This window comes from Dromaius novaehollandiae, chromosome 17 (genome assembly GCF_036370855.1).
Source record: "Dromaius novaehollandiae isolate bDroNov1 chromosome 17, bDroNov1.hap1, whole genome shotgun sequence".
Taxonomy (NCBI): domain Eukaryota; kingdom Metazoa; phylum Chordata; class Aves; order Casuariiformes; family Dromaiidae; genus Dromaius; species Dromaius novaehollandiae.
The window spans coordinates 11258267-11281826 of NC_088114.1; the positions used below are offsets into that span (position 1 = coordinate 11258267).

General features: G+C 46.6%; 3 protein-coding genes across 4 annotated transcripts; 2 read left to right on the plus strand and 1 right to left on the minus strand.

Moving 5' to 3' along the window:
- Positions 1–4: 4 nt before the first annotated feature.
- On the plus strand, positions 5–6707 carry GSC2 (goosecoid homeobox 2). The gene is made up of 4 exons (XM_026104297.2): positions 5–579; positions 4118–4487; positions 5333–5580; positions 6190–6707. Exons 2-4 carry the CDS (start codon positions 4184–4186, stop codon positions 6292–6294), a joined length of 657 nt encoding a protein of 218 aa, XP_025960082.2. The 5' UTR covers positions 5–579; positions 4118–4183; the 3' UTR covers positions 6295–6707.
- Positions 6708–7377: 670 nt separating this feature from the next.
- ESS2 (ess-2 splicing factor homolog) lies at positions 7378–20781 on the plus strand. Of its 2 annotated transcripts, XR_010392071.1 has the most exons (11): positions 7378–7702; positions 7833–8001; positions 9126–9221; positions 9824–9990; positions 11611–11728; positions 12213–12346; positions 12493–12595; positions 13976–14085; positions 15016–15131; positions 15704–16399; positions 17134–20781. XR_010392071.1 is itself a non-coding variant. In XM_026104294.2 (10 exons), the coding sequence occupies exons 1-10, from the start codon at positions 7550–7552 to the stop codon at positions 15987–15989; spliced, it is 1452 nt and encodes a 483-aa protein (XP_025960079.2). In that variant the 5' UTR covers positions 7378–7549; the 3' UTR covers positions 15990–18815. The 2 variants fall into 2 exon arrangements, 1 of the variants encoding a protein (XP_025960079.2); XM_026104294.2 differs by having other exon boundaries at positions 15704–18815.
- On the minus strand, positions 17093–18061 carry TSSK2 (testis specific serine kinase 2). The gene has a single exon (XM_026104296.2). It carries the CDS (start codon positions 18059–18061, stop codon positions 17093–17095), a length of 969 nt encoding a protein of 322 aa, XP_025960081.2.
- Positions 20782–23560: the final 2779 nt, after the last annotated feature.

Below are 23560 nucleotides of genomic sequence, written 5' to 3' on the forward strand. Positions count from 1 at the left end.
CGCTGCCGGGGCCGGGCGGGCCGCCCAGCCGCTCCGCTCGGCCTGCCCGCGGCGTCCCGCCGCCGTGGCGGGGAGGCACCGGCTCCCAGGCGATGCAGGCCCTCGCTGTGAAACCCCCGGCTGCTGCAGTTCGGGCGCCTGCTTTCCCCGGGGCGCGAGGGTCGAGGTGCCCGGCTCGGTGCACGCCCCGGACCGCTGCAGCGGGGTCTGGGCGAGGGGTCCGGGCGCAGCCGTGGTGCCCTGCACTGGGCCATGGCGGGGAAAGGGCTGAGATCCCCGAAGAGCAGCTCCAGTGCTTCAGCCTGGAGCGGCTGCTCTGCCCATCGCACCGTGCCAAGTTCGCCTGACGGAGGAAGCTCTGATCGTTCGTGGTGGTCACCCAGGAGTGTCACTTTGCGGCCGGCCCTTGTGCACCGCTGGCACTCGCTGCTGGTAGACACTTGGCGTGAGTTGCTCCCCACGGAGCAGAGAGCAGCGCCGCTTCCTCCCGCGTAGCATCCCCAAACATCGTGGCTGCTTTACACCCGCGAAAGAGTGGGAAAAGCGCTACCAACCCAGAGCTGCCCACTCCCCGCGGGGGTACGTGTCCAGGGGGTACGCGTCCAGGCGCGGGGCAAGTCGCGGGAGGGCGCCCCTGCGTTTCGGGGTCTTTGAGGCCCCTGTTCCCGTCCCCCCGTGCTGCCTGCAGAAGGGAGGGGAAGGGGAGGAAGAGGGGGATTTTCTCTAGTTTCGCCATAGGAAGGATTTTCAAACCCTATAAATTCACTTTTGACAAGCAAACGGCTAAAGCAGATTAACCTTTTTGCTAATCCTCTATAATGGCTTTGGAATCTCCTTAACCAATAAGAAAATGATAAGAGCCTGTTTCTTTCCTTTTTATCTATATCTATATTGTCCTCCCTTGTCTGCATTTTTTTTCTTTCTTGTTTTATTTTCCTTTCCTTTTCTAATATGAAATAGCCCAGCGATCCTATCTCCTGGAGGCTCAGTAAACAGAACATCAATAATCCCCTTCCTTTATTCCTCTCCGGTAACAGGGTGCAGAGAAGTGTCTGCCGATTGGGATTTGATTACCAGCAGCTATCAAAAGTCTCTTTGTAAGATCTGGGTCCTAAATCCCATAATTCTTTGATAAAAGAAGTATTACCAGTCCATTTTCTGAAGTGAAAGGTATGGGAGAAATGAAAGAAAGCAATCAGCAGAGATACTAATAGGCTAAGTGCATGTGTGGTGGGAAGGCAGGGACAGGCAGGGGAAGCCGGGGAAAGACGTCCTTTGTTATGGATGGGGAATGAGAATTAATCTGGTTCGGGCGTATGATTATTGCAGCTGGGAGCATAAAGGGTAGGATCCTGCCTGCCCGCAGCACACCTGATCCCGGCTCGCCAGCCGTGCAGCCACTCTGGACCTGCACAGTGCGTGGGGGAGCAGAGCCTGGCCCACATGCATCCTGCCTGTCCCTGTTTGGGTATTTACATGAAAGCTAGGGAGCAATTTGTAACGATCAGCTGTGCTAGCTCAGTTCTCCAGTGCATCTCAGGTAGCACTTATGTCTTGGCAACATAGCAATGAACAGACCAGAAGGCTATAAAGACATTTTTATTTCAAGCCTGCAGCAAATATTTAGAGATTTATAGAACATAGTTATAAATTACATTACAAAATCCGAATAGCTGGAGGAGCTAGGAGAAAAGATAATGTTTTGTTTCTAAGTCAGATTTTAAAGAGATTGAAGGGTCATAGGCAGGAAGGCTACTGAGCATCTGTTCCCAGGACTGGATGACCACCATGGAGTGAGGAAGGACAGGCAGAAAGCAGGGCCAAAGAGGAAAGAAAGGGGACTGGTAGAGGGGACTTTCATGAAGACTGGCTCTCAGTCTCAGTGTGCTGCTGGAGGTGTTGCTGGGATGTTCAACATGAAATCATGAGGCGTCGCATGGACATTTTGACCTGCCATGGTTTCACTGCATTCACTTGTGTGTCTCCTCACCACACCACGAGTGGGACTGATACTTTGTCTATCCCGCAAAGCAATACAGAGTGGGAGCGCATTCCCCAAGTGAGTTCCCAAAGCCTCGTGACCCACCTTGGCTTAAACAGCACTGAGGATGACAAAAGTCAGTTTAAACTCTCCTAAGCAACTTGAGCTCAAACACAGGTTCTCTATTTTAACTCCAGCTACTCTGTCATAAATCCAAGCACCTTGTCATCACTGCTATTTTAATATGAGGTATTGTTGCTTTCCTCAGTTAAGAAGGCGCCTTCTCTCCCACTGTGATGTGCAGTGGTGGCTGGCAAAAAGATTTGCTTGAGACTTAGCCCTTGTAAAACAAATGACATTTCAAGCTGTGAATTTTCTCAGACTATGCTGAGGTGGAAGATGTCCTCTTTCCTTCTGTGGTGACCGTATGTATATACTAGGCCTTGCTGTTGGCTCTGTGGAGGTTCGGCCTTCCAAGCTCCTCTTCCTGTGCTGATTCGCAGTTTAGTGACCTCTCCGCTCTCGGACATAACCTCACTGGAGTTTCTGTTTCTAGGCAGAAGGAGAAGTTGGTAATTGAACTAGCAAATCTTTGTAGAAGTCTGGTCATCCTGATATAGTCATAAAATCAATGCTTTGCTATTTCTAAAGGCCAGTGGACCAGGCAGTGCTGTATTAGGTGCGAATCTAACTGGACTGACCCTGAGGAGGGTTTTCTCTCAAAGGCATTGGGAATTTGAGCAGGTTTAATTTCCTGTTAGAGAACAGGTATACAAGAGCCCTTGAACTCACAGAAGTGGCTCTGAAGGGGCATTAGCCAGCAGCAGAGCCTGGGAAAGCAGGGTCACAGCCCACCCCTTGCGTGTAAGACTCTGGGGCTGGGTCCGAAGCCTTCCCGCTGTTAGAGGAAATCTTACAAATATGATCCTTAAAGACTCTGACAGCAGAAAGCGATTAGGAAGAATGTCAAAGAAAACATTTTAACATGTCATGCTTGCCAATCTGTTTCATTAAGCACTTGCTCTCGGCCATGCTGGGCAGAAACTCTGGCTGCTCTGGACTCACTGAATAGTGAGCAGTGTTTTCTTTCAACAGCCCTTGGTGTTTTCTTTCAATGTTAGTTCTGGCATCAAGGCCACATTCCTGTGTGAGTTACTACAGGGCCTCGCTGTCTAAGTTCACGCAGAGGCAACGCTCATTCCCTTCCCTTCCAAACTCTGCTGTAACTCTGAGCAGCGCTGCAGCGGATCTGATCCCTTTGTGGGTGGCTATACAGGCAACTATATGCCACTAATCTATGTCACAGAGGTGCTATGAGCTGCCACTAATCTAATTTATTAAGGGCTTTGAATCCGTACAAAGCATATGTTAGAGACATGCAAAGCATCTGTATTATTATTGTGATTAAAGCAATGGAGGTAGGGGAAAGGGGAAGGGGGAGAAAATACGATTTCGATGCTCTGAGCAGAAAATAAATCAACTTTCACAGAGAGTTCTGGTGCAGCCAAAGGCTATGCTAGCATTAAAAATGATTTTTTATTAAGCTGAACTCTCCTTCTCTCTCATATTGTATGATATGACAGCTTTCTTTTGATGGGAAAGCTTTCACTTGGACAGAGAAAGGGATAATTTGCTTCTTTTAAGGAGTTAATCCTCTGGTCCATTTCCGGGCTGGGAACAGCTATCCTCCCCCTTCCTTGCATTGGAGGCTCCAGCACAATGGAGATCATAACCACCTCAGATCTACACCCGAGATGGAGAAATCAGATTTCCTTCTTGAGTCATTTCTGTGGGATTAGCTAAATCTTAGATCCACACTAACCCTTCACAAAGCTGCCAAGATTAGTTAGAATTTATTTTATTCACAGGGGGGTTTACGGTTTTCTTTCCAAAGGGATTATATCTCTCTCTATATATATATGTATTTAGGATGGCTTCAGGCATAAAGCAGCTAGGTTAGAAGGAAAAAAGTGTGTGTGGGGGGTGTGTATAAAATAAAAACTCAGGTGCAAGAGTGACAGTAGGACTTAAAGCTCCAAGGCAAAACGGTGATTCTGGATGGATTCGCTGGTCTGCTTTAAAAGCTATGTGAGTGTAAGTGGTCTTTTTCCCTGTAAGACCCCACTCCACCATTAGTTCATAGAGAGCCAGCGCTGTTCAGCGTGAGCTGCCCATTCCCACGGCTGCTGCTCCTGGCACAGGATGTCTTCGGAGCCAGCGTCTGACATCGACTTCGGCAGGAGAGGCCTGAAGAAGCAGTGTTCGTTCAGCATCGAGAACATCCTCTCCAGCCCGGCAGAGAAGAGCCCCCAGGTCCTGCTCCCGCTGTGCCTCCGGGGGCTCTTGGACTGTGCGCCCAAGGGGCTGTGTGAGCTGGAGGCCATCACAGCCAGCTCCCTGCCGGACGAGGAGGAGGAGGAGGAAGAGCTGGAAGCTGCAAGTTGCAACTGCTGCTGCTGTTCTCACACGAGCGCCCGTTCCCTGCAGGACTCGCCGAGTTGGCTGGGTGAGTGTTTGGGTTTGAGTCACTGCATACAGCTTGTGGAAGGGGCATTGCAGCTGGTGCCGACACTGGGTAGAGGGGGAAAACCTGAGTACAGAGTAACAATATAGCGTCTGGCCTGCCATGTTGCCGTGGTGGTTTTCTTAGACCTCTGCTCAGGTAAGGGGCAGCTGGACCTGTTCTCAGCACCGCTTCTAAGAACAGGCAGTCCTGCAAAGCTACTGGGTCTTAAAAACTGCAGGCGCTATTTGTTACTGGGCATCGCTGTTTGATTGTTCAACACTTAAAGACAGTGGTGCTTCTAGGAGGGGAAGTTCTCTGTGGAGCATGGGGTCTCCTGGTCATGCTGCCAATGCACAGAGCTGTGCCTGCTCATCTTGACAGCACCAGCCCTGGGGAACCTCACTTGTCATTTAAGGGAAGGATTTTTTGGCTGCATCTAGCAAAAAAAATGTAGCAAAGCCTTAAAAATGTGTTTTTTAAGGTTCAAAAAAGCCTTAAAGCCTGAAGGCTCAAAAATCCCCCACTTCATTACTGAAAGACATCTCCTCCCTTCCTACCTAGGCTGTGGGTTTCCAGTGATTTTCTGGAGTTGGTCATATTGCAACTAAGTAAATGAGGAAAATGCAGCCAGTCCTTCCTTCCTGCACACTTCTCCCAAAGTGATGTCCTGAGCCCTTCTCTTGCCTGCATCATGCTCACGCAGCTTTTCACCCACCCCAGCTGGCCAGCTGCACCTCTTTCCAAGCCACTTGTGTGGATCCAGCTTGCACTGGAACTGCTTGAGCAGGATCTTTATTTCAGTCCTTTGTCTCCTAATGGTGTTCACTGTAACTCTTCCTTTGCAGACGCCAGGTTCCCCTGGCCCATGCGGCTGTTTCACTCTGCGGTCAGGGCCTGTAAGAGTCCCCAGGGGAGCCTGAGCGAGGTGCAGACCTTCCACCAGATCCAGCGACGGACACGCCGGCATCGCACCATATTCACTGAGGACCAGCTGCAGGCCCTGGAAACGCTTTTCCATCAGAACCAGTACCCAGACGTCATCACCAGAGAGCACCTAGCAAACCGCATTCACTTGAAGGAGGAGAGGGTAGAGGTGAGATCCGGCCGTTTGGTGAGGTGCCAGAATGAGTATTTTGCCACTCTGATTGCTGCAAAGCACCCCAGGAGAACACAGTCACGGGCATTGGTCTGTCTTTTTCAGGGCTGCAGACCCAGGGCCTCATTTTAAAAAGCACCCTTAGGTATTCGAGAAAACACAGCTTAGGTTTGGCATGTAATGGAAGAGTATAAAACAGTTCTGCTGGCTTGGCTTATCTTGGTGGCCTGGCCCCATAAACTTTCTCATAAATACATCTGTATAAACACAGACACACACACACACACACACACACACAAGTTCTGCTGATACAACTCTGCACCTAGGTGTATATTCCTTTTTTCTGCGGTCTGTAGGACTTTGGCATTTGCCATGGGGGTCCCAGCTCACTTGTGTCCCTTACATGTATCTGAGCAGGATTTCAGGGGCAGGACTGGATAGATTTTCTATCAAGCATATTGTGTGGGAGATTTTATATTGGGAAATGCATGACAGTATCCTAAAGCTTAGTGCCACACTGTAGAGTCCAGGAGTGTAACTGCCTGCCCCTTTCCAAGTACCAAATGAAATGTAGAAATTCTTCCTTCCTTGTATTTTGCTTTTTAGGTTTGGTTTAAAAATCGACGAGCCAAGTGGCGGCATCAGAAGAGAGCGTCTGCTTCAGCTCTGGTCCTTCAAGGCACCAAGAAATCCTCTGAGGAGAACTGTTAGTGGTGTCAGGCTGCAGCTCAGCGGATGAACACCAAGAGCATCACTTTCTCTTAGCCAACAAGTTCTGTAGTGGGGTAGCTTGAAGGGGAAATAATGAAGCAAAAGGGAACCTCCATTACTCTACGATGGGGGGGGACAGGTAAAAGCAGACAGTGTACTTTGAAGTCTTAGTTCTTCTTCCAAAACTAGTCCATGTGGCAAATAAATCATAAGGCATGACCCTCAGACACTTAAGCAGAAACAACTGCCAAAGACCAGTGCAGGGGCAGAGCTGCGTCAGTGTTGAATGTGTACGCGTCAAGAGAAGGGGAGATTTCCTCCAGCTTCTTTGCTCTGAGCAGGTAGTATTTGTGCTTGTTTTGCTACTGTAATTTACAAAATATTCTGCAAATGAATGTTCACTATTTGTGCCATTGAGGTGGTGTATAGAGCAGCCATTGGAGGCGATGTGGAAGCTCACTGAACAGGGGATTTGCTGCTAGAGCAAACAAAAAAGGATTTCTCCCTGCAGCCTGTGGGAGAATAAGCAACTCTTGCTGAGAGCCCCGTGTCGAACAGTGACCGTTTGGCTCGCCCCCTCAGCACGTCCGTGCCACAGCATGGCTGGTAGTGCTGCTCCTTGTTAGTGCGTTTGTGTGTGTGTCCCTGGCACGGCCCAAGAGAAAACACATCCTGTGAAACAGCGAGGTAAATAAAACTATCCCCTAGACGGAAAACACACTGTGTGGAGGCCCTGCTGCGGTTACCAGCCGTGTCCCTTCCCAAAGTGCGACAGGACCCCTGCACCGTGGTCAGCACTGCTCCGCTAGCAGCGCGCCTCCCTCCCGGCACCTGAGCCCTGGGGTCGGCCCCGCGGCTCGGCTGCCCGGAGCCACGGCGGGCACTCCAGCCTTGCGGGGGGAGGCACGGGGTGCGCGCAGCGGGGCTGCGGGGAGGAGGCGGCTCTCGCCTCCGGGGCCTGGCGCCTGCGGGCCGGGGGCCTGCGGGGCCTGCGGGACGCCGGGGCTAGGCCGCGCCGTTGCCATGGTAACCGGCCGACGGGCGCGGGGCGGGTTCGGCCCCTCGTGGCGCAGAAGTGCGCCGCCGCGACGCTCTAGCCGCGCGCAGCGCTCTATGACCTCCCTCCGGCCAAGGCGGGGCGGTTAGCGCGGCGCTTCCCGGCTGCCGTTCCTGCAGCGGCGTTGCGTCACGGCGCGTTGCGTCGGCGTCGACGGCGGCTGAGGAGGGACACGGCGTTGGCGGCCCGGCCGGCGCTATGGAGGCGGCGGCGGCGGCGGCTCCGGCGACCTCGTCCCGCGCCCTGGTGCCCGCCAGGCCCGAGGGCGCCGCCGTGGTGGCGGGGCGGGAGGCGGCGCAGCCGGCCCCGAGGCGCCCGAAGAAGGTCCTGGACGAAGAGGCCTACATCGAGGTGGGCCGCGTCGCCGCGCCCGAGCGGCTCCCGGGCCTCCGGGGCTGCGTGGCGCAGCTCGGGGTGACCGCGCTGGGCGACCCCCCCCGTCCGAGGCGTCGCGCGTTTACCACGGCCTGTCTGTTTGCAGAGCTTAGAGACGATCATTCAGCGAGACTTCTTCCCTGACGTGGAGAAGCTACGAGCGCAGAAGGAATATCTGGAGGCGGAAGAGAACGGCGACTTGGAGAAAATGAGACAAATCGCTATCAAGTTCGGTTCCTCCTTGGGCAAATCGTCAAGGGACACTCCCGCACCCTGTACGAACTGGCTCGCTGGGGCCGTTTCCACGTTCAAGCTATGAGTATAGGCACTTGCTGCACAAAAAGTTTGTGTTTTGTCATTTTTATGCGCTGGGCTAGGCAAGAAAGAGAAAAAGCCCTCTTAACAGATTGGGGCCTCAGCTTTTTATTTATTAGATTTTTTTTTTTGAAGATGTAAGGGTTTATATCTAATGTTATTGCTCCCTTCTATCTAATTTTATGCAAGCAGTGATTATTTTAAAGAATCAAGATTGATACTGTTTGGGGTTTAATATACTGGATTGGGCGGTAGCCAGTATCTGATCACCAAGTAGTTTAGCACCCACTGCTGAACTTCTCTTTGATGGTGTCTAATAATAATTTCTTGAGGGAATGGTTCTTTGGAAAAACAGCTATGGAATAACGATTCCCATAGGCATATTTTTCCAAGTCCTGTTCCTGAGAAGATGTTATGTGCCCTCACTTGCAGTATTTTACTATCAAAAACTGTAGACTATGTTTTTGGATCATTATTATAGTGTTAGGTATTCTTGCTGTATGTGTAGAGGTGTAACACTGTATTATGTTGGGGAAGAAGGTGTTGAAAGCTTATGATTTTCAGAGCTTCACGTAGCAAATATTGAGTGTACAGTTTTATACTTGCTGTAAGAGTTCACATATTTCTTATGCTAAAGCCCAGTGCCTAGATAGGTTCTTGCTATGGAGTTTAGCTCTCCCATGGCAAAGGGCATGTGTCACCAAGTGTCTTCCTTTCCTTCCCCTATCATAGGTGCTGGCACTGACCTACGTTAGGATTGTTACCGCATTAACATTGCTGCCTGCTTTTGTTGGGTGAAGCTGTAGATAGTATGGCAGATACGTAGGACTGTGGCTGTTCTGTATTGTTTTCAGTAGGAGAAAAATAATGTCTTAGCTGAAAGCAAAATGTTGTTCAGTGGTTGGAACTGAATTGCACAGAATATTTTGAAGTCTTTTCACGACTTTTAAATTAAATAGTTCTTCTCTTGACATGTCTTCTATGACTTGTTTCACACATGACCCTTACTATGCTGCAAAATGTCACAGCCAATGTCCTGTTCTGTGCTCCAGTAACCATGGGAATCTTTTTCTTTCTGTCACAGATGTTACTCCAGCCACATTTGAAACCCCTGAAGTACATCCGGGTGGTCTTCCACTTGTGAATAAACCCAAAGTTGGCATCAAAGCTGCAGAGGAAGGTAAGGGAATGTTTCTCTAGTTGAATTCTTCAGCAGCAGGAAAATGCTGTTGTGAGCTCTGTCTTCTGTAGTGGTTTTAGGTGTTCAGCAGATGTGTAAGTGGTCTCCTTTAACCTATTGTAGTGAAAATAATCACTCTGAAGTTGGACTTGATGTAATACTTCACAACTCTGGGAATTCCCAATTGTGAATCTCTTTGTGGCTATGTAAATTCTCAACTCAGCTGATTTCTTTGAAGGCAGTAAATTCTTCCTGTCACGTGAAATTAATTTTGTCAGTAAGCAACAGACCAGGGACAGAGCTATTCATATAGTACTAAAAATGTCTGCTAGCAGCTGGCTACTCTTGCATTTTTCCTTTAATGTGAATAGCTGTAAATGCCGTAAAATGTTTTATGTGAAGATTGGTTATACATCTTCCAAAAATAATTTATTGTTGTGCTATTATGTGTATACATCTTTTTTTCTCTCACAAGCTTCTTATTAATTAGTAGTGGGTCAGTAGAAGGCTAGCTCTCAGAGGGGATTAAGAGTTATGTATAACTCTTTTCTAGAAAGGGAGATGTTAATCACTTTCTCGGGCTTCTTCCCTCCTCTTGTTAGAAGAAGTGGAAAAAGATGATAAAGATGTACTTCCCAGTCTGGACAGCTTCTTAGCAAAGCACACGAGTGAAGATAATGCTTCATTTGAGCAGATCATGGAAGTGGCTAAAGAGAAGGAGAAAGTCAAGCATGCTTGGCTGTACAGTGCGGAAGAGGAGTATGCCCAGGTAGGGAAATGGCTCCAGTGTATCTGTGTTCTGAAATGATACAAAAAGGAAATGCTATCTGTTTTTTCCATTTATAACTCAAGAACAATATTGACTTAGTTACTGAGGAACTGATGATCTCTCTCTGCATAGAGCTCTGAAGCTGTGAAGCACGGCACTAAGCACAAGTATTAGTGTTCTTGGCAAGCTCTTCCATAAGCGCCAATACAATGGAGAGTGGCTGAAGAACAATTCCTGTTGTTTGTCCATCATACTTTTATTATTTGCAGTTAGATGGCTTTTCTCATTTCAGTTTTGTATTTCTATTACCAGTAATAATCTGTTCAGGTGCTGATACAAAATATTGTACACAGTAGGGCTAGCTGTGCTGAAGAATTGTCGTCGTCTTCAGCTAGCTTAGCAGGAGGTACAGGAGATGTTTTGGGGCTGACATGTCAGTCTTTCTAGATCAGCAGTGGTGAGCAGCTGACTTGCCAGATGTCAGTGGTAGATGTAAGCTGCAGTGCTTTTTAATGAAGCTTGGCACTGATTCTTGAGTGTTCTTACTGCCATTGTTTTAAGTGAGCATTATGTTTTTTATCCCAGGTAATGTAAATCCTCAAAGAATCCGTGGTAATGATATGTCTTCTGTGGCCCCTTGTGTGTCTTCGTTGCTGTAATCCAGAGTTAAAAGGTGGACAGTGGGAGAATGTTCCCAAAGCACGGGGGCTGTGTCACATCAGGTTACTGAGAGAGAGGAAGGTGAAGCTGTCGGAGCCACTCTTGTGCTAACTTTCTGTGTCTTTCTGTCAGCCAGCACTCTGGGTCCAGACCTTGTGTTTTCTTGCACAACATGCCTATATGTGTAGCAGACAAATTTCCTGTGCCTCACTTGATGTCTTCAGTGACAATATAGCTTTTAAAAAATATATAGATGATACCCACTAAAGACAATATCAGTTATAATCTCTTTAATATAGCTTCTAGCAGTATTTGTCTAGTTTGATTAGTGTGAGAATTTTCAAATGGAGTAACTTAACAGTGACTGACTGCATTCTACTCATTTCTTGTTAGTATTAGTGGTACTAGAATGCTATTAAGAGCATGCGGGTAATAGTGTGAATATGTCAAATGCTTCAATGGCTGTATTGCCTGTGGAAATGTTTGAAAGCTCTCAAGGTTACTCACTTTTGCCTTGTAGATTACTCATATCTAAAACATTGACAATGTAGCTTGCTGTTCCCTTTTTGAGCAATGAAGGTGTTGATTTAATTTTGATTAGTGGATTGAGAAAAAGCAGAAGAACCTTGAATCAGTGTAAGTGTTGTCACAAGACATGATGAACAAAGTCATAAACATAGTCTTTCTGAGAAGTTAAGTCTTTAGTCCTCACTTGATTTTTATACCAGAACTTCATATGGAGTTCTTGTTTGCAAGCTCACTTAGGAGCAGGACATTTCTAGAATGCCAGTTGTCAGAGGGAGAGGGCTTTTGCCATTCAGATGCAAGGTGTGAGGGGGCACGTACCTGAATGGGTGATTGAACTCTTCCAGATGTGTATGCCTGCTTAGAAGAATGCAGGAGCTGGTTGCAGACCTGATTTTTTCTTTCTTTCTTTCTTGCTCCTCATCTTTCTTTCAGCGACGAAATGAGAACTTGGCACTTCCTCCAGCAGAGCAGCAGGCCCTTGAAAATGTGAAAGCCGGACTGGAGACCTGGGAGTACACAGCTCGGAATTCCCTCATGTATTATCCCACAGGTGAGGTGTACGGGTCCCTCAGGAGAGGCATTGGCTTAGGTGGTCTCATTCCAAACAATGCTTATAGTATTTCTATAGATGACTAAGTAGTTCTTTCTGGTAATGCTGCATTTTGTTTTTCTGCTGTAAAGTTTAGATATGATGTAGTTTTCTATAGCAACCCATTTAGTAAGCCCAGCTTCCTTTCTGGCTGTTAATGTACAATCAATATTTTCTGTACTTCACTGTTTCACAGAAGTTAAAGTCTTGTTGACTTGCTTTTTAATTTATTTTCTAATCTTAATTTATTCATAGCTTTCAGGTGTTACACAGCATATATTTAGTGCAAATATTATTTTGAATTGCTGGAGATAAACAACTGCAGTTGCTGCTGGTTTCTTTGTCATATAGAGATGTGTGGCCTGTCTCATGTTTGTTGGGGACTTCAGGGCACGTTGCCTAGTAGTACCTGAACCTCTTGTTAAAAATCTGTGTACCATTCCAGGTGTACCCGATGAGGATGATATATTTAAGAAGCCCAGGGAAGTTGTCCATCGAAACACCCGTTTTGTGAAGGATCCTTTTAGTCAAGCCTTGAGCAAATCCCAGCTCCAACAAGCTGCAGCACTCAATGCCCAGGTTGGTTAACTTTTACTGCTTCTAGTCAAAACCTTGTTAGAACCTGTCTTCCTGTGTTCATAAAGCAGGAGAACTGTGCGTGTGCTGGATGCAGCTGATTGGCACCTTTCTTCAAAGGCAGATGAATGATGTCTTTTTTGTTACAGTACAAACAGGGCAAAGTGGGACCAGATGGGAAAGAGCTCATACCCCAGGAGTCTCCAAAAGTGAATGGATATGGATTTGTGGCTACTCCCTCTCCTGCCCCTGGTAAGAGGATTTTATTGGCTGTTCTGATATAAGAGGACTAATGTTACATATATTCTGATGTACTATTCATCCAGCACCGGGGTATTGTTGGTGTTTAGACAAGGAGGTAAGCAGTCTATCTGTACGTGTCTCATGAGTTGGTGGCTTTCTGGGGTATAGTGTATGCCACTTGATTCAGTGCTTAAATTCTAGTCCGGTCACTGGAGACAGAAGTGCAGTGTCTGAGAGGCTCTGAAAACTTTGCTGTGCCATTGCAGTAGAATCATGTAGGGTGAAGCATCCTGGGCAACTGGGGTGCCATGGAGCTTGTTTTATTCCTGGGCAATGCTTCTTTAGTGCTTAAAGATAAGGATCTCAAACATTTCACAAGCATTAAACTTCCAACAAGTTCAGTTGCTCATCTTGCAAAATGAGGAGCATTCATGATAAACTGTGTGTCCAGTAGTTTGAGTAGTGGTTCAGGCTGGCTCACAGTGGCTTCTCTCGCCTGTTTTGTGGTCTAACCTACTGGTTTCCTCCAGCTCTACTGCTTTCTAGGTCCTTTCTTCCTTCAAATATGCTTGTGTGTTGTAGATTCTTTTTGTTCAGATATGTTAGCTCTGGGGTACTTCTAGGTAGAACATAGTGATTATTTTTCTTGTAGTTCAAATGTGGTATCTCAATTTTTAGCTTTTCTTCACCAGCTACTATGTTTCCCTGACTTCTGTCACTATGTTGAAAGGCAAGGATAGTGAGGCTTTTCCTCTGAAGAGCCTGTAGGTGGCATTTGCAACACACCTCCTTTCTGCAGTGTAAATGCATTTTTCCAAACCCTGGACAGCAAGATTTTCTAGCCCGTGATTTAATCAGGCTCTTAGAATCTATTCTGCAGTTGTAGCTGTTAGGAAAGATATAGTCAGTTTGTCACATGCTAGCCACAAGAGCAATTGAGAGAATGCCTGGCTGTTATGTCTGCCTAAAGTCCACTGCCCCTTTTCCTGCTTTTAAACAGTTTGTTGTGTTTAAGGACTTTTCATACCACAGCAGAGTGGAAGACTAGTGCTGCAGAGGAAAAAATGAAAGTGTCTTTAAACAAAAGCACACCAAATGGAAAAATAAACACATCCAAAGGACAGTGCTTGGGTGTTATAACCTAGAGGGTGACACAGCTATAGGCAGTCCTGTGGGTTTAAGGTCATGCCCTCTTAATAAGAAGCACATGTTATTATTAAACACTGGATGTGATTTTCCCCTGTAGCAGAGGGGCTGCACTGTGTGTTGATCCATTTGCTGCATTTCATAGCTTGCTTACCTCGCTCCCTCACTCTCCTTTTTTTTTTTGTGTGTGTGTGATGAACAAAAATGTCTTGCATCAGTCTAACTCTTTTAATCCATTGTTAGGTGTGAACGAGTCTCCTCTTATGACATGGGGTGAAATCGAAAGCACCCCTTTGCGTTTAGATGGATCAGAAACGCCATATGTGGACAGAACACCCGGACCAGCCTTCAAGGTATTTCATGTCAGGAGTCAGCATGTCATTCTTTTTTGAGGGCGGATGGACTAAGAAGAGAAAGAATTGAGTAACTCATAGATTAACGTTGTTGTGAGGTGTGTGACACATCTGGGCTGTGTTCCCAGTCCTTGAGAATAATGATCTAGGTTCTGCTTGGAGGGTGGAGATGGACATGGCTCCACATGAAAGCTACTTGGTGGAGGTACCTGGGTGGAACACTCATTGCTGGCAAGAGGGTGAGACTCAATAATTTATAATGGGCCCAGACAAAGGGGCTTTCTGAAGAAGCTGGAGAGGTGCCTGATTTCTCTGATTTTAATGTATGAATGGGTAGAGATCTTAGGACTTCCCTCTGTCTTAATCTTTCTGGTTGTCGCAACCAGAGGCAACTGTATCACTTGAGGGTAGAAAAGGCACTCTGGATTTCCTAAGGGCACCTGACCCTGCATGCCAGCTGTATCCCACTGGTGTCATTGAATGTGAGTTGGCTGAGACTAGTTAGGGACTAGTTAGAGACTGAGTTAGGGAAAGCGTAATTTGCTGTATGTGCCTGTTTTCAAAGCCCTTGACTGGTTTTCCCACTGTTTAGCAATGTCCGTGTTTGCCTGAGAGCTGACTGGCTACCGACCAGGCTAGGCAAGACACACGTGACAGTGTTTGTCTAGGACAGACAGCAGGAGGAAATGCCAGAGGTACTGGCTGCCTTGAATGAACTGATTCTACCATTTTTGTTAGTTGCTAAGGCAGGCTGAAGGTCTCCCCACGTCCTCTCTGACTGTTGTGTAGCAGCAGAGAGGAGTGGGCTGGCCCCCTTCCTCCCCAGTTTAGATCCTTGTGGGCTGGAATACAACTGTGAAGGTGCTTTGACTCATCTATGCGGCACTCGTATTAGTACTCTGACGAGTGAACTGTGTGGTGTATTTATAGATCCTGGAGCCTGGGCGCCGCGAGAGGTTAGGACTTAAGATGGCCAATGAAGTAGCAGCTAAAAACCGAGCGAAAAAACAGGAGGCACTTCGAAAAGTCACAGAAAACCTGGCCAGGTAAGACTTCTGTTTGGCCTATACAGAGTCTGACAGCAGAATTAGGAATGGGTGTTTTTTGATGAGATTGAAATCAATGTGTGTAGAAAGGGAAGAATTAGTGCTGGAAGCAGGAAGAGGTACAGTCAAGCTAAAGTTTTTTAGAAGTAAAAAGAGACTTAATTCCCAAGGGAAGGTGGTTGGTGGCTGTTCTTGATCCTCCCTCTTGTGAGCCTGACTGTTCTGCCCTACAGGCACCCAGGCAGTGCCCCAGACAGGTGTCCTGCCTCATTGCAGTAAGAGGAGACATGATAAGGCTTGCTTGACTGGGTCACACAGAGGACAGAGCAGGCTCAAAGGAAAGACAGGCAGTGCCATTCATGTTTGGGAGGGATGTCAGATGTATCTGTGTTACTGTAGCTCTTTAGAGAGACAGGCTGCACTTACCAGCAGGCAATGACTTTTGCAGCCAGCGGGTCTGGACTGGGGGAGGGGGTTGGACACCAAGCTCTCCTGTGGAAGTATCGATACTCTTCCTGATAAATAGCAAGTTTTTACTGTAAAATCTCTTAAAATGGTTTATTCTATTCCAGCCTTACTCCAAAAGGACTAAGCCCAGTTATGTCTCCAGCTTTGCAACGGCTGGTAAACAGGACTGCAAGTAAATATACTGACAAAGCCCTGCGAGCCAGCTATACTCCTTCCCCAGCCCATACAGGAACTCCTGGTTACAAGACCCCAGCAGGTGGGCCTCATACACCCACAACCACCCCACTATCAAGGACAGTGTCTCAGACACCGGTGTCTCAGGATACTACGTCAATCACAGACAATTTACTGCAGCTTCCTAAAAGAAGGAAGGCATCTGATTTTTTCTAAATAGTCCTTTCATCATCAAGGCGATAGTGAATTGGCTGTACCCAGCTGCGTGCCAACCGGATGTTGTGAACCATCAGTATTAAGGGGTATCTAAGTGCAGCTGCCAGAACAGGACCCAGCAGTTGCTAGATCTGGGACCAGCTCTACTCTAGACCACATAGCTGAAGTAGCCTATGATGTGCTTTTTGGAAGAAAAATATTTCCTGCTGTGGTATAACTTCCCTTTGAACTGCATGGATATGTTACACAGGGCTGCCGTAGCGTAAGGATGCTTCCTGCAATGGCAGAGAAAAGTTTGGACTCTTGGAAAGCAGCAAGGATTTTGTGAAGATATTTTTCTCTTTTTGAGATGACCCTGTGGACTGCATTTAAATACTTCTGTGTACAGATATCTCTATTTATAAAATGTGGTAAGCCTTCCTGAAAGGTTGACTAAACCTTCCTCTAGCTTGTCAAAATTCTTTGGGTTTGTGCTTTGCAGAAAAGGGGGTTAGATCTTGTGACTTAAAAACAAAGATACACTCAAGTCTAAGCTCCTCACTTCCCTGTTCCAGCTGTGTATATACTGAGACAGGACCCAGAATTTTAGAGGGCTTCTCTTTAATTTGACCAGAGTTTAAACTGATGATCTTGAGTGTACAAGGGGCCTGTCAAGAGAATTAGTACCTCATGAGAACAGTATACACATACAGTTTGAGACATCATTTCACACTTTCTAACAACCTGCCCAGCCCTTGTGGTACTGAATCCGTAATGTGGCTAACGCACGTGTGAATTCTTCGGCCAGTGCAAGCAGGAACTTGAGAGTGGTGAGCATATGATCTGTAAATGCCAGTCAACAGCACCGTGACCTGAAAGAAAGCTTTCCAATGTGCATTTGGCAGTAACTTCTGATCCCTGCAAGCCATATCAAGAGACAGGCCTTTTGGGAACAGTAGTGTTAAGCTGTTCATTCAGCTCAGCAGATGCACTGTGTTTTCTATGCTTTGATTGTAAAGCAAAAGACAAGGACTGTTTCTGAAAGGGTTCACAGAATCAGAAGTTGAAAGCTAGCAGTTCACGAGTTAGATCAATTCCTGTGATACTGTTAAAAACAGTCATATCTAAGAGGATCTCTTTTCCCTCTTTCCTTCCCTTTGCGCAGGCTGGGATTCTGTTTGCCGTTTGTGCTTGGACTTTTCCTCATGCAGATTCTGGGAACACTCGCCCTCTTCTGCAGCTGGTGCTGTTGAAGGGACTGTGGGTTCTGGAGTCTGCAGCCAAGGGTGGCTTAAAACTTCATCTATGCACAGCCTCTGAGACACATCTGGATGGAGCATGCAGTAAATGAGATCCTTGCACGCTGCAGTCAGGTGCCTGGACTTGGGGAAGTGAATCCTGTGTTCTTTCTGAATGGAGATCATTTTTTTGATGTTAGAATCATCAAATGGCATTAATGCACAGACCATTATATATAGGATGACCCCCAAGCTCCATATGTCACAAATCTTGGGGTTACAAGGAATGCCCTGTAGCACTTCAGGGGCTGCATATGCAGCAGACCCGCAGAAGGTTTTACTGAGAGTAATTTTCCCGTTTTCATCCCGATTTAAGGGTCTGGAAAAGCCAAAGTCTGAGAGCTTGATGTTGAGGTCTTTATCGAGAAGGATGTTCTCACACTTCAGGTCCCTGTGAGCAAGATCCATGTCATGGCAGTACTTGATGGCGGAAGCCAACTGCTGAAACTTCTTCTGTGCAACGTCCTCTTTCATCGCTCCAGTACTCTTGATATAGTCCAGAAGATCTCCCCTTACCCCCAGCTCCATCACAATGTACACTTTGCCAACAAATGTTTCAAATATCTCGTGGGTTCTGACTACTGAGGGGTGGCTCATACGTTTCAAAACAGCAATTTCCCTGGGGAGAAATTTTTCCAGGAAATCCTGAGGAGTTTTCCGCTTGTCGATAATCTTTATTGCCACGTTGCGTTTCAGTTTGTTGGAGTAGGCTGCTTTCACTTTGCCATAAGTGCCTTCCCCCAGAGTGACGCCCACGTTATAGCCTCTCTTTCCAAGCACCATGATATCTTCCATTGTGCTAGAAGTGGGGTGAGCTGGGGGGCTGGTGCTGGGTGTCATCCGCGCTGGCGTGCTGCGTGTTGCCGCTCCATGGGGGCTGCCGGGACGCCCTGCTCCCGCGCCGGGCGGGTGGGCTCCCCGCTGGCGGCTGTGTGATGTCACAAGCCGGGGAATCGAAGGGATGTTTCCAGCCCCGTGAGGGAGCTACGGGATGCCGAGATCCATGGCAAAACTATGCATCAAGTCTCCAAGAGTCATCAGCCTGTCCTCTACCTCATTCATAAATGATCTTTATATTTAGTTTTGCCAAGAGGATGGCAGTAGCTTAAATATTTTTCTTTCATCTCATATAAAATCATTCTAATACTTTTTATATTTACTCATATGTTAGTCAGGTACTCATTTGAGTGTTAAAATAATCTGGTAGGGAATGATTAAGCTATGTTTAGGGTTTTTTTTTTTTTTTAATTGGTATTTCTATGGCTTATGAAAGGAAAAACTAACATGAGTATGCAGGTCATTTCTGGGGGTGGCTTCTTCAGGCTTTGCTTGGTCAGTGTTAGAAGTGTTTTCTGTGAGATAAAATGGAGGAGTTGATGATAACGTTATTTACAAAATAAGCTCTTTCCGAAAGCATAAAACTATGGAAAAGTTTCCTGAAGTAACTTAATTTACTGAAGTAGAACTCTTAAAGTATTTATACTATTAGAGGTTTTCTCTTCCCCCCCTTTTTTTTTTCTTCCTCTTAATACACTGAAATTCAGTATGAGCACTTTTTGCTGGTTGTCTTGAATTTTCAAAATGTGTTGGTATACTAGTTTACTTAAGTGGTTTTGTTCTGCAATGGACCAATGCTCTAGTTATACTGTCTGGCTTGAAGGTTCAAGCACAACAACATATCTGAGTTTTCATCCTTGCAGTAGGGTGTTTAAAACCTTTATAAAGAAGTTAATTGTTTGTACATGTATGCATTTCTTGTCTGAGGTACACAATGTAAATACTAAATGAAGGTGCTATGGCTCTATTCTCAAAGATGACTTTTTTTTTTTCCTGAAGACAGAAATTCTGCCTTTTTGTATGTCTCAGCTGACTTTTTTTATGGGCTTTTTTTCTGCAGTGTTTTTACTCAGGTTTTTTTCAATGCTCTGTCTTGTGAATTTGTCTCTGCTTCCCGCTGCGGTGCTGCTGCCCTTAGGGTGGGTGCTCAACAGTAACCAGAGACAGGGATGGGGGTCTCTGGCTCCTGCTTCCTCACTCATTTGTGTTGCAGTGATAGCTGAGAAACCTACAGGTCCTCAATACAATGTTGATTGGGAGAGAAATACAATTTTTTTAGTCTTTTGCAGTCAAAATATGAAGTAAAGTAGAGGTTTTCAAGGTCTGAGTTAAACGTTGCAGCAGCACGCCTGGCAGTGCAGAAGGTCCATTCCTAGACTGGCAGACATTAAAGCTGTGAATAGCACCTGCGGTTTCCTGAGGAATGGCACATTTTGGTACTCCTCAGAGACAAACCACTCGGACTTCCTTTCAACACGTAGCAGCCTCACTCCTCTTCAGTCAGCTTTCTTCAAAGAGGGTAGTTTGCCACCGCAGAGGCGAGAAGAAGTTCTGATGTTGGGGAATGTGGGATGCTGCTTTTCTATCTTTAAAATGGTTACGTTCAAGAACTGATCTTTTTTTCCATGCCCTTGTTATGAGAAGGGGTGGGCTTTCCTTGGTGTTTGTTCAGCTCCTGTATTTTGTAAAGCTGATGATTGGCTGCTTTTGTAGGCTTTGCAGCTGCCTTCTTAAACCCTTACTCAATGCATGAGCTGTGTTTTGATTTCCAGGTTCTGGTATTCTGGAGGAAGCCTTGTGTTAAAAGCTTCTTCAAAACTGTTCAGAGGATTACTATCGTTTTGCGTGTTGATTGCTTCACCATAATCAGCCTCTGGGGCTTTTTGCTGTCTTGATTTCAGCTTTTTCAAATTGGTCTTTGAGCTCCCATGTGTGCGACTTCGAAGACTCGATGATGGTAACAACACTAGGGCAAAGAACAGTCTTGTTTAGTTCACTGGGATGGATAACAATGTCATTCTAAAGAGCAGAAATGGTACTCCTGACAGCCAAAGTGGGGCTTCCCTCCTCCCCCTTTCTTTGAACCTTTTGGCTAATTTTCATAATTATCCAAAAAATCAGAAGTTGCTTTATGCATGCATAGTTCGCACCCAGAGCTGTGCTTGTCCCTGTGTGAACTGACCTTTGAGTGCGAGATGAATACTTGTGCTGTGTGCTCGAGCCCAGAGAAGCGGCGAACACCTTGGAGCAGGAAGCAGGCATAGCCCAATGTTTACACTTGCACCATGCCAGAATACAAGACAGTCTATGTAATGTTTGGCAGCCTCGATATTTGCTACAATCAGGTGATGTCTTACCCAGGGAAAATTTTACACAGCTCTTTGGGTAGTGCCTACAAACTTCTGTAAGGTTTCGGATGTTTGATGCATTGTTTGTCTTGGAAGGGAGCTTTCTTTTGCCACATCCAAAACTCATGTCCCTTGGCTATGAATATGCTATGAAAACCCTTCCAAAGTACTTGATTTTTGTAGTGCTCCTTTTAAAAATCTGCCAATCAACATGGCATTGATAGGAATAGCTACTGTGTGAAGTGAATAATTTTTGCTTTTTTTAGTTTAGAAATGAATAAGGGCTAAACTTTTTCTTGAAGCTAGGCAATAAAGTTATTCAGATACTCATGCATGAATGTAAAGAGAATCCATTTACTAACATTTCTGTGTTTTCAGAGATGTCCTGTAAGGACTGGACTGGCTAAATAGCCACAAAGCTGCTTAGGTAAATGTTTTTTAATGATTCCATGACGTGCTTACCTCCACGAAATGCAGGAGCCCTCTGTTAGGGTATGCAGGCCCTGGCCTGAGATTTAGCTCACTGAACAGACCATGAGAAACAGCTGGACTTGGCATAATAAATGGCTGAATGCTACAGATAGTGGTGTGAGCAGCTAATAAAGGTTTCAGATAGTGCTCTGAGAAAAGGCTAAACTTCACAGATGATGGAAGAGGAGCACTGGCAGCCTTTTGGAGAGTAGAATTCAGCAAATGGAGATTACCTAGAAAAAGGTATCAGAAATACTAAATTTGGCTATGGATGTAGTAAGACTGGGACCAATGGGGAGAAGTAATTATAGGAGCGTTTTTTGGGAGGAGATGAGTGGAGAAAGGAGGGTATAAAGATGGATCAGGGAAGAGGAGTGGGAAACTGGAGAGGAAGGGGGGGATAAAGGGCTGGGTGTGTGGAAGCAGGCTCTGGTCAGTGTGCTTGACTCAAGCCCTGTGCCTGACCACCAGTCTCCTCCATCTGTTAAGTTATCCCTAACTATTTCCTGGGTGTGAGTGCTCTCAGATCTGGACTCCAAAGGGATGCAAAGGCTGGGCAGTATCTGAGGGACCAGTGAATGGGGAGAGGGGAGGGGGTTATATGCGAGTCAGGGGTGTGATGGGGATGCCTGGTCCACTGGCAACCTCGAATCCTGGTGAGCTTGAAAGGAGGAACAGCACTGGGCCGTTGGTGGTGCTCAAATCTACGTGAGTGCTCATGGTGTTCCTACGCTGGTGGTAAAGGCACTGCTCTCTGCCTGTGTGTGTGTGTGGCTGGTGGTGCCTGTATTTTGTGTGTGTATGTCCCTGTTGGGAGTATGTGCTACTGCCTGGACTTGGGAGTGGGAAACGCAGCTGCCTGGTATCTAGCAGACTGGAAAGGAGAAATCACCTGGGTCTTAAAATCCACTGGATTTGGCTATTTCTTTAACACTCAATGTGCACACGTAAAAATAAACAAAATTGCATAACCACAAATTCCTGTTAATGCTGGCTCCCGCTGTTACTGTGTCATCATATCCAAGGCAACATGACTGTTGGTTTCCTTCAGTCAATGTCTGTAGTTAATAGATGATACTCATGTACAGGACCATTTCTACGCTCAGAAATGCCTTGACCGAAAGCTTCCAGGCATTTCAAACCAGTTGTACTCATACCAAGAAGTAGCCAGCTCACAGAATAATAGGAAGGTGAATATGATATCCAAGACTTATTAGCTCTGTATTGTGCAATTTATGCTTAAAAGCAGATTGCATTAAGTATCTTGCAGGAGGGTGTTGGCTTTGTGTTTTTCCTCAACTGAATTAACCTAGACAGCCTTACTAAAATCATAGTCTTGATTATGCCAGATTGAAGGACCTTTACATATTTACTAGGAATGTAATTTATTTTCGGTGGAATGCTATAAAACTGGATCTGTTGAAGGGCATCTAGTGCTTTTCAGATGGGCTATTCCTGTAACACTTGCTTTAATGTCTAGTCTCTGCTTCCTGCTGCAATTGCAAGCAGCCTGTTATCTGTAATTAATGAATCAGTAGACTCCTCATTGCCAGAGGTTTTTTTGCTACTGTAGCACTAACAGATAATGTGCCTTATGTGGCTAAATCAAATGTCAAAACCCAACTCAGCTGTGGATGACTTGTGACTTTTCCCTGCCTGCTCTGCACCCCTTTATTCGGAGCCTTATTTTCCTTTTGTTGTTCTTGTATAATCTGCATTTTCTTACATGCAAAACCCAAGCACACTTCCTCTCTCCCCCAAAATAGCATCCAGAGCACTTCTAAAGATCTCAAGCCTATTGGCACTGAGCAGTGCCAGTAGCCTGGCTCTCCTGAGTGACCAGCTGGCAGGGCTGGCTGTGGCGGGTGACTGCTGCCTGCACAAAGTCACCTGGCCACGGCCTGCGTGCGCGTGCAGGACGTTCAGTGTTGTATGTTGCTTCGGTTCCAGCCTGCTGCTGTGCTTGCTGCTCTGGGGCTATCTCCTCGGCCTTCCTCCCTGTCCCTTGTTTCTCCCGGCAGTAACCTACCTCTCCCATTCGAGCCTAAGGCTGAGTTAGCTTACTGGTGCTGTGCCTCAAGGTGGTTCTGCGCTGCGGTGACTCTTGGGCAGCCAGCAGGTAAGGGCCACTTCTTTCTGAGCCCTGCTGGAAAAGTGCTGGGAGCAGAGGAGCTCTGAAAGCAGCTTTGAAGAGGCAATCCCATGTCCCCCCTCTTCTGCGAGGGCAGAGAAACCAGCAGAACAGCAGGCCACAGGGACGAACATTCCTGTGTCCTCTGGCTGTGCGTCACTGCTGTGACCTTTCCTGCAGCTCAGGGTGGGCCCTGCTGCCTTTTGGACATGTGCTGATAGGGAGGATCCTGGACAGGAGCCTTCCTTTCAGTTCCTTCTTGCTCCCATGATGGAGACCTTGAGGGACAATGTGGAGACATCTGGACAGGTAAGACACGGAGATATCTTGCAGTAGAGCTGATGTGAGGGGTATCCCTGAGCATCCCCCACTGCTGGATGGCGAGAGAGAGAATAAAGAAAGATACTTCTCTCTTTCAGAAATACTGCATGTGACTAGTCAGGCTTGGAGCCTGCTTTTGCTTCTGCTGCTCCCTCAGCAGGCTCTTGGGAATAACCTTCCAAGGGG

Coding starts and splice junctions, on each gene's coding strand:
- ESS2 (XM_026104294.2), top strand. CDS start 7,550: ATGGAGGCGGCGGCGGCGGCGGCTCCGGCGACCTCGTCCCGCGCCCTG. Junction 9,991..11,610: donor CGGAAGAGGAGTATGCCCAG/GTAGGGAAATGG, acceptor TCTTTCTTTCAG/CGACGAAATGAGAACTTGGC. Junction 14,086..15,015: donor CACCCGGACCAGCCTTCAAG/GTATTTCATGTC, acceptor GTGTATTTATAG/ATCCTGGAGCCTGGGCGCCG.
- TSSK2 (XM_026104296.2), bottom strand. CDS start 18,061: ATGGAAGATATCATGGTGCTTGGAAAGAGAGGCTATAACGTGGGCGTC.
- GSC2 (XM_026104297.2), top strand. CDS start 4,184: ATGTCTTCGGAGCCAGCGTCTGACATCGACTTCGGCAGGAGAGGCCTG. Junction 4,488..5,332: donor GGACTCGCCGAGTTGGCTGG/GTGAGTGTTTGG, acceptor CTTCCTTTGCAG/ACGCCAGGTTCCCCTGGCCC. Junction 5,581..6,189: donor TGAAGGAGGAGAGGGTAGAG/GTGAGATCCGGC, acceptor TTTGCTTTTTAG/GTTTGGTTTAAAAATCGACG.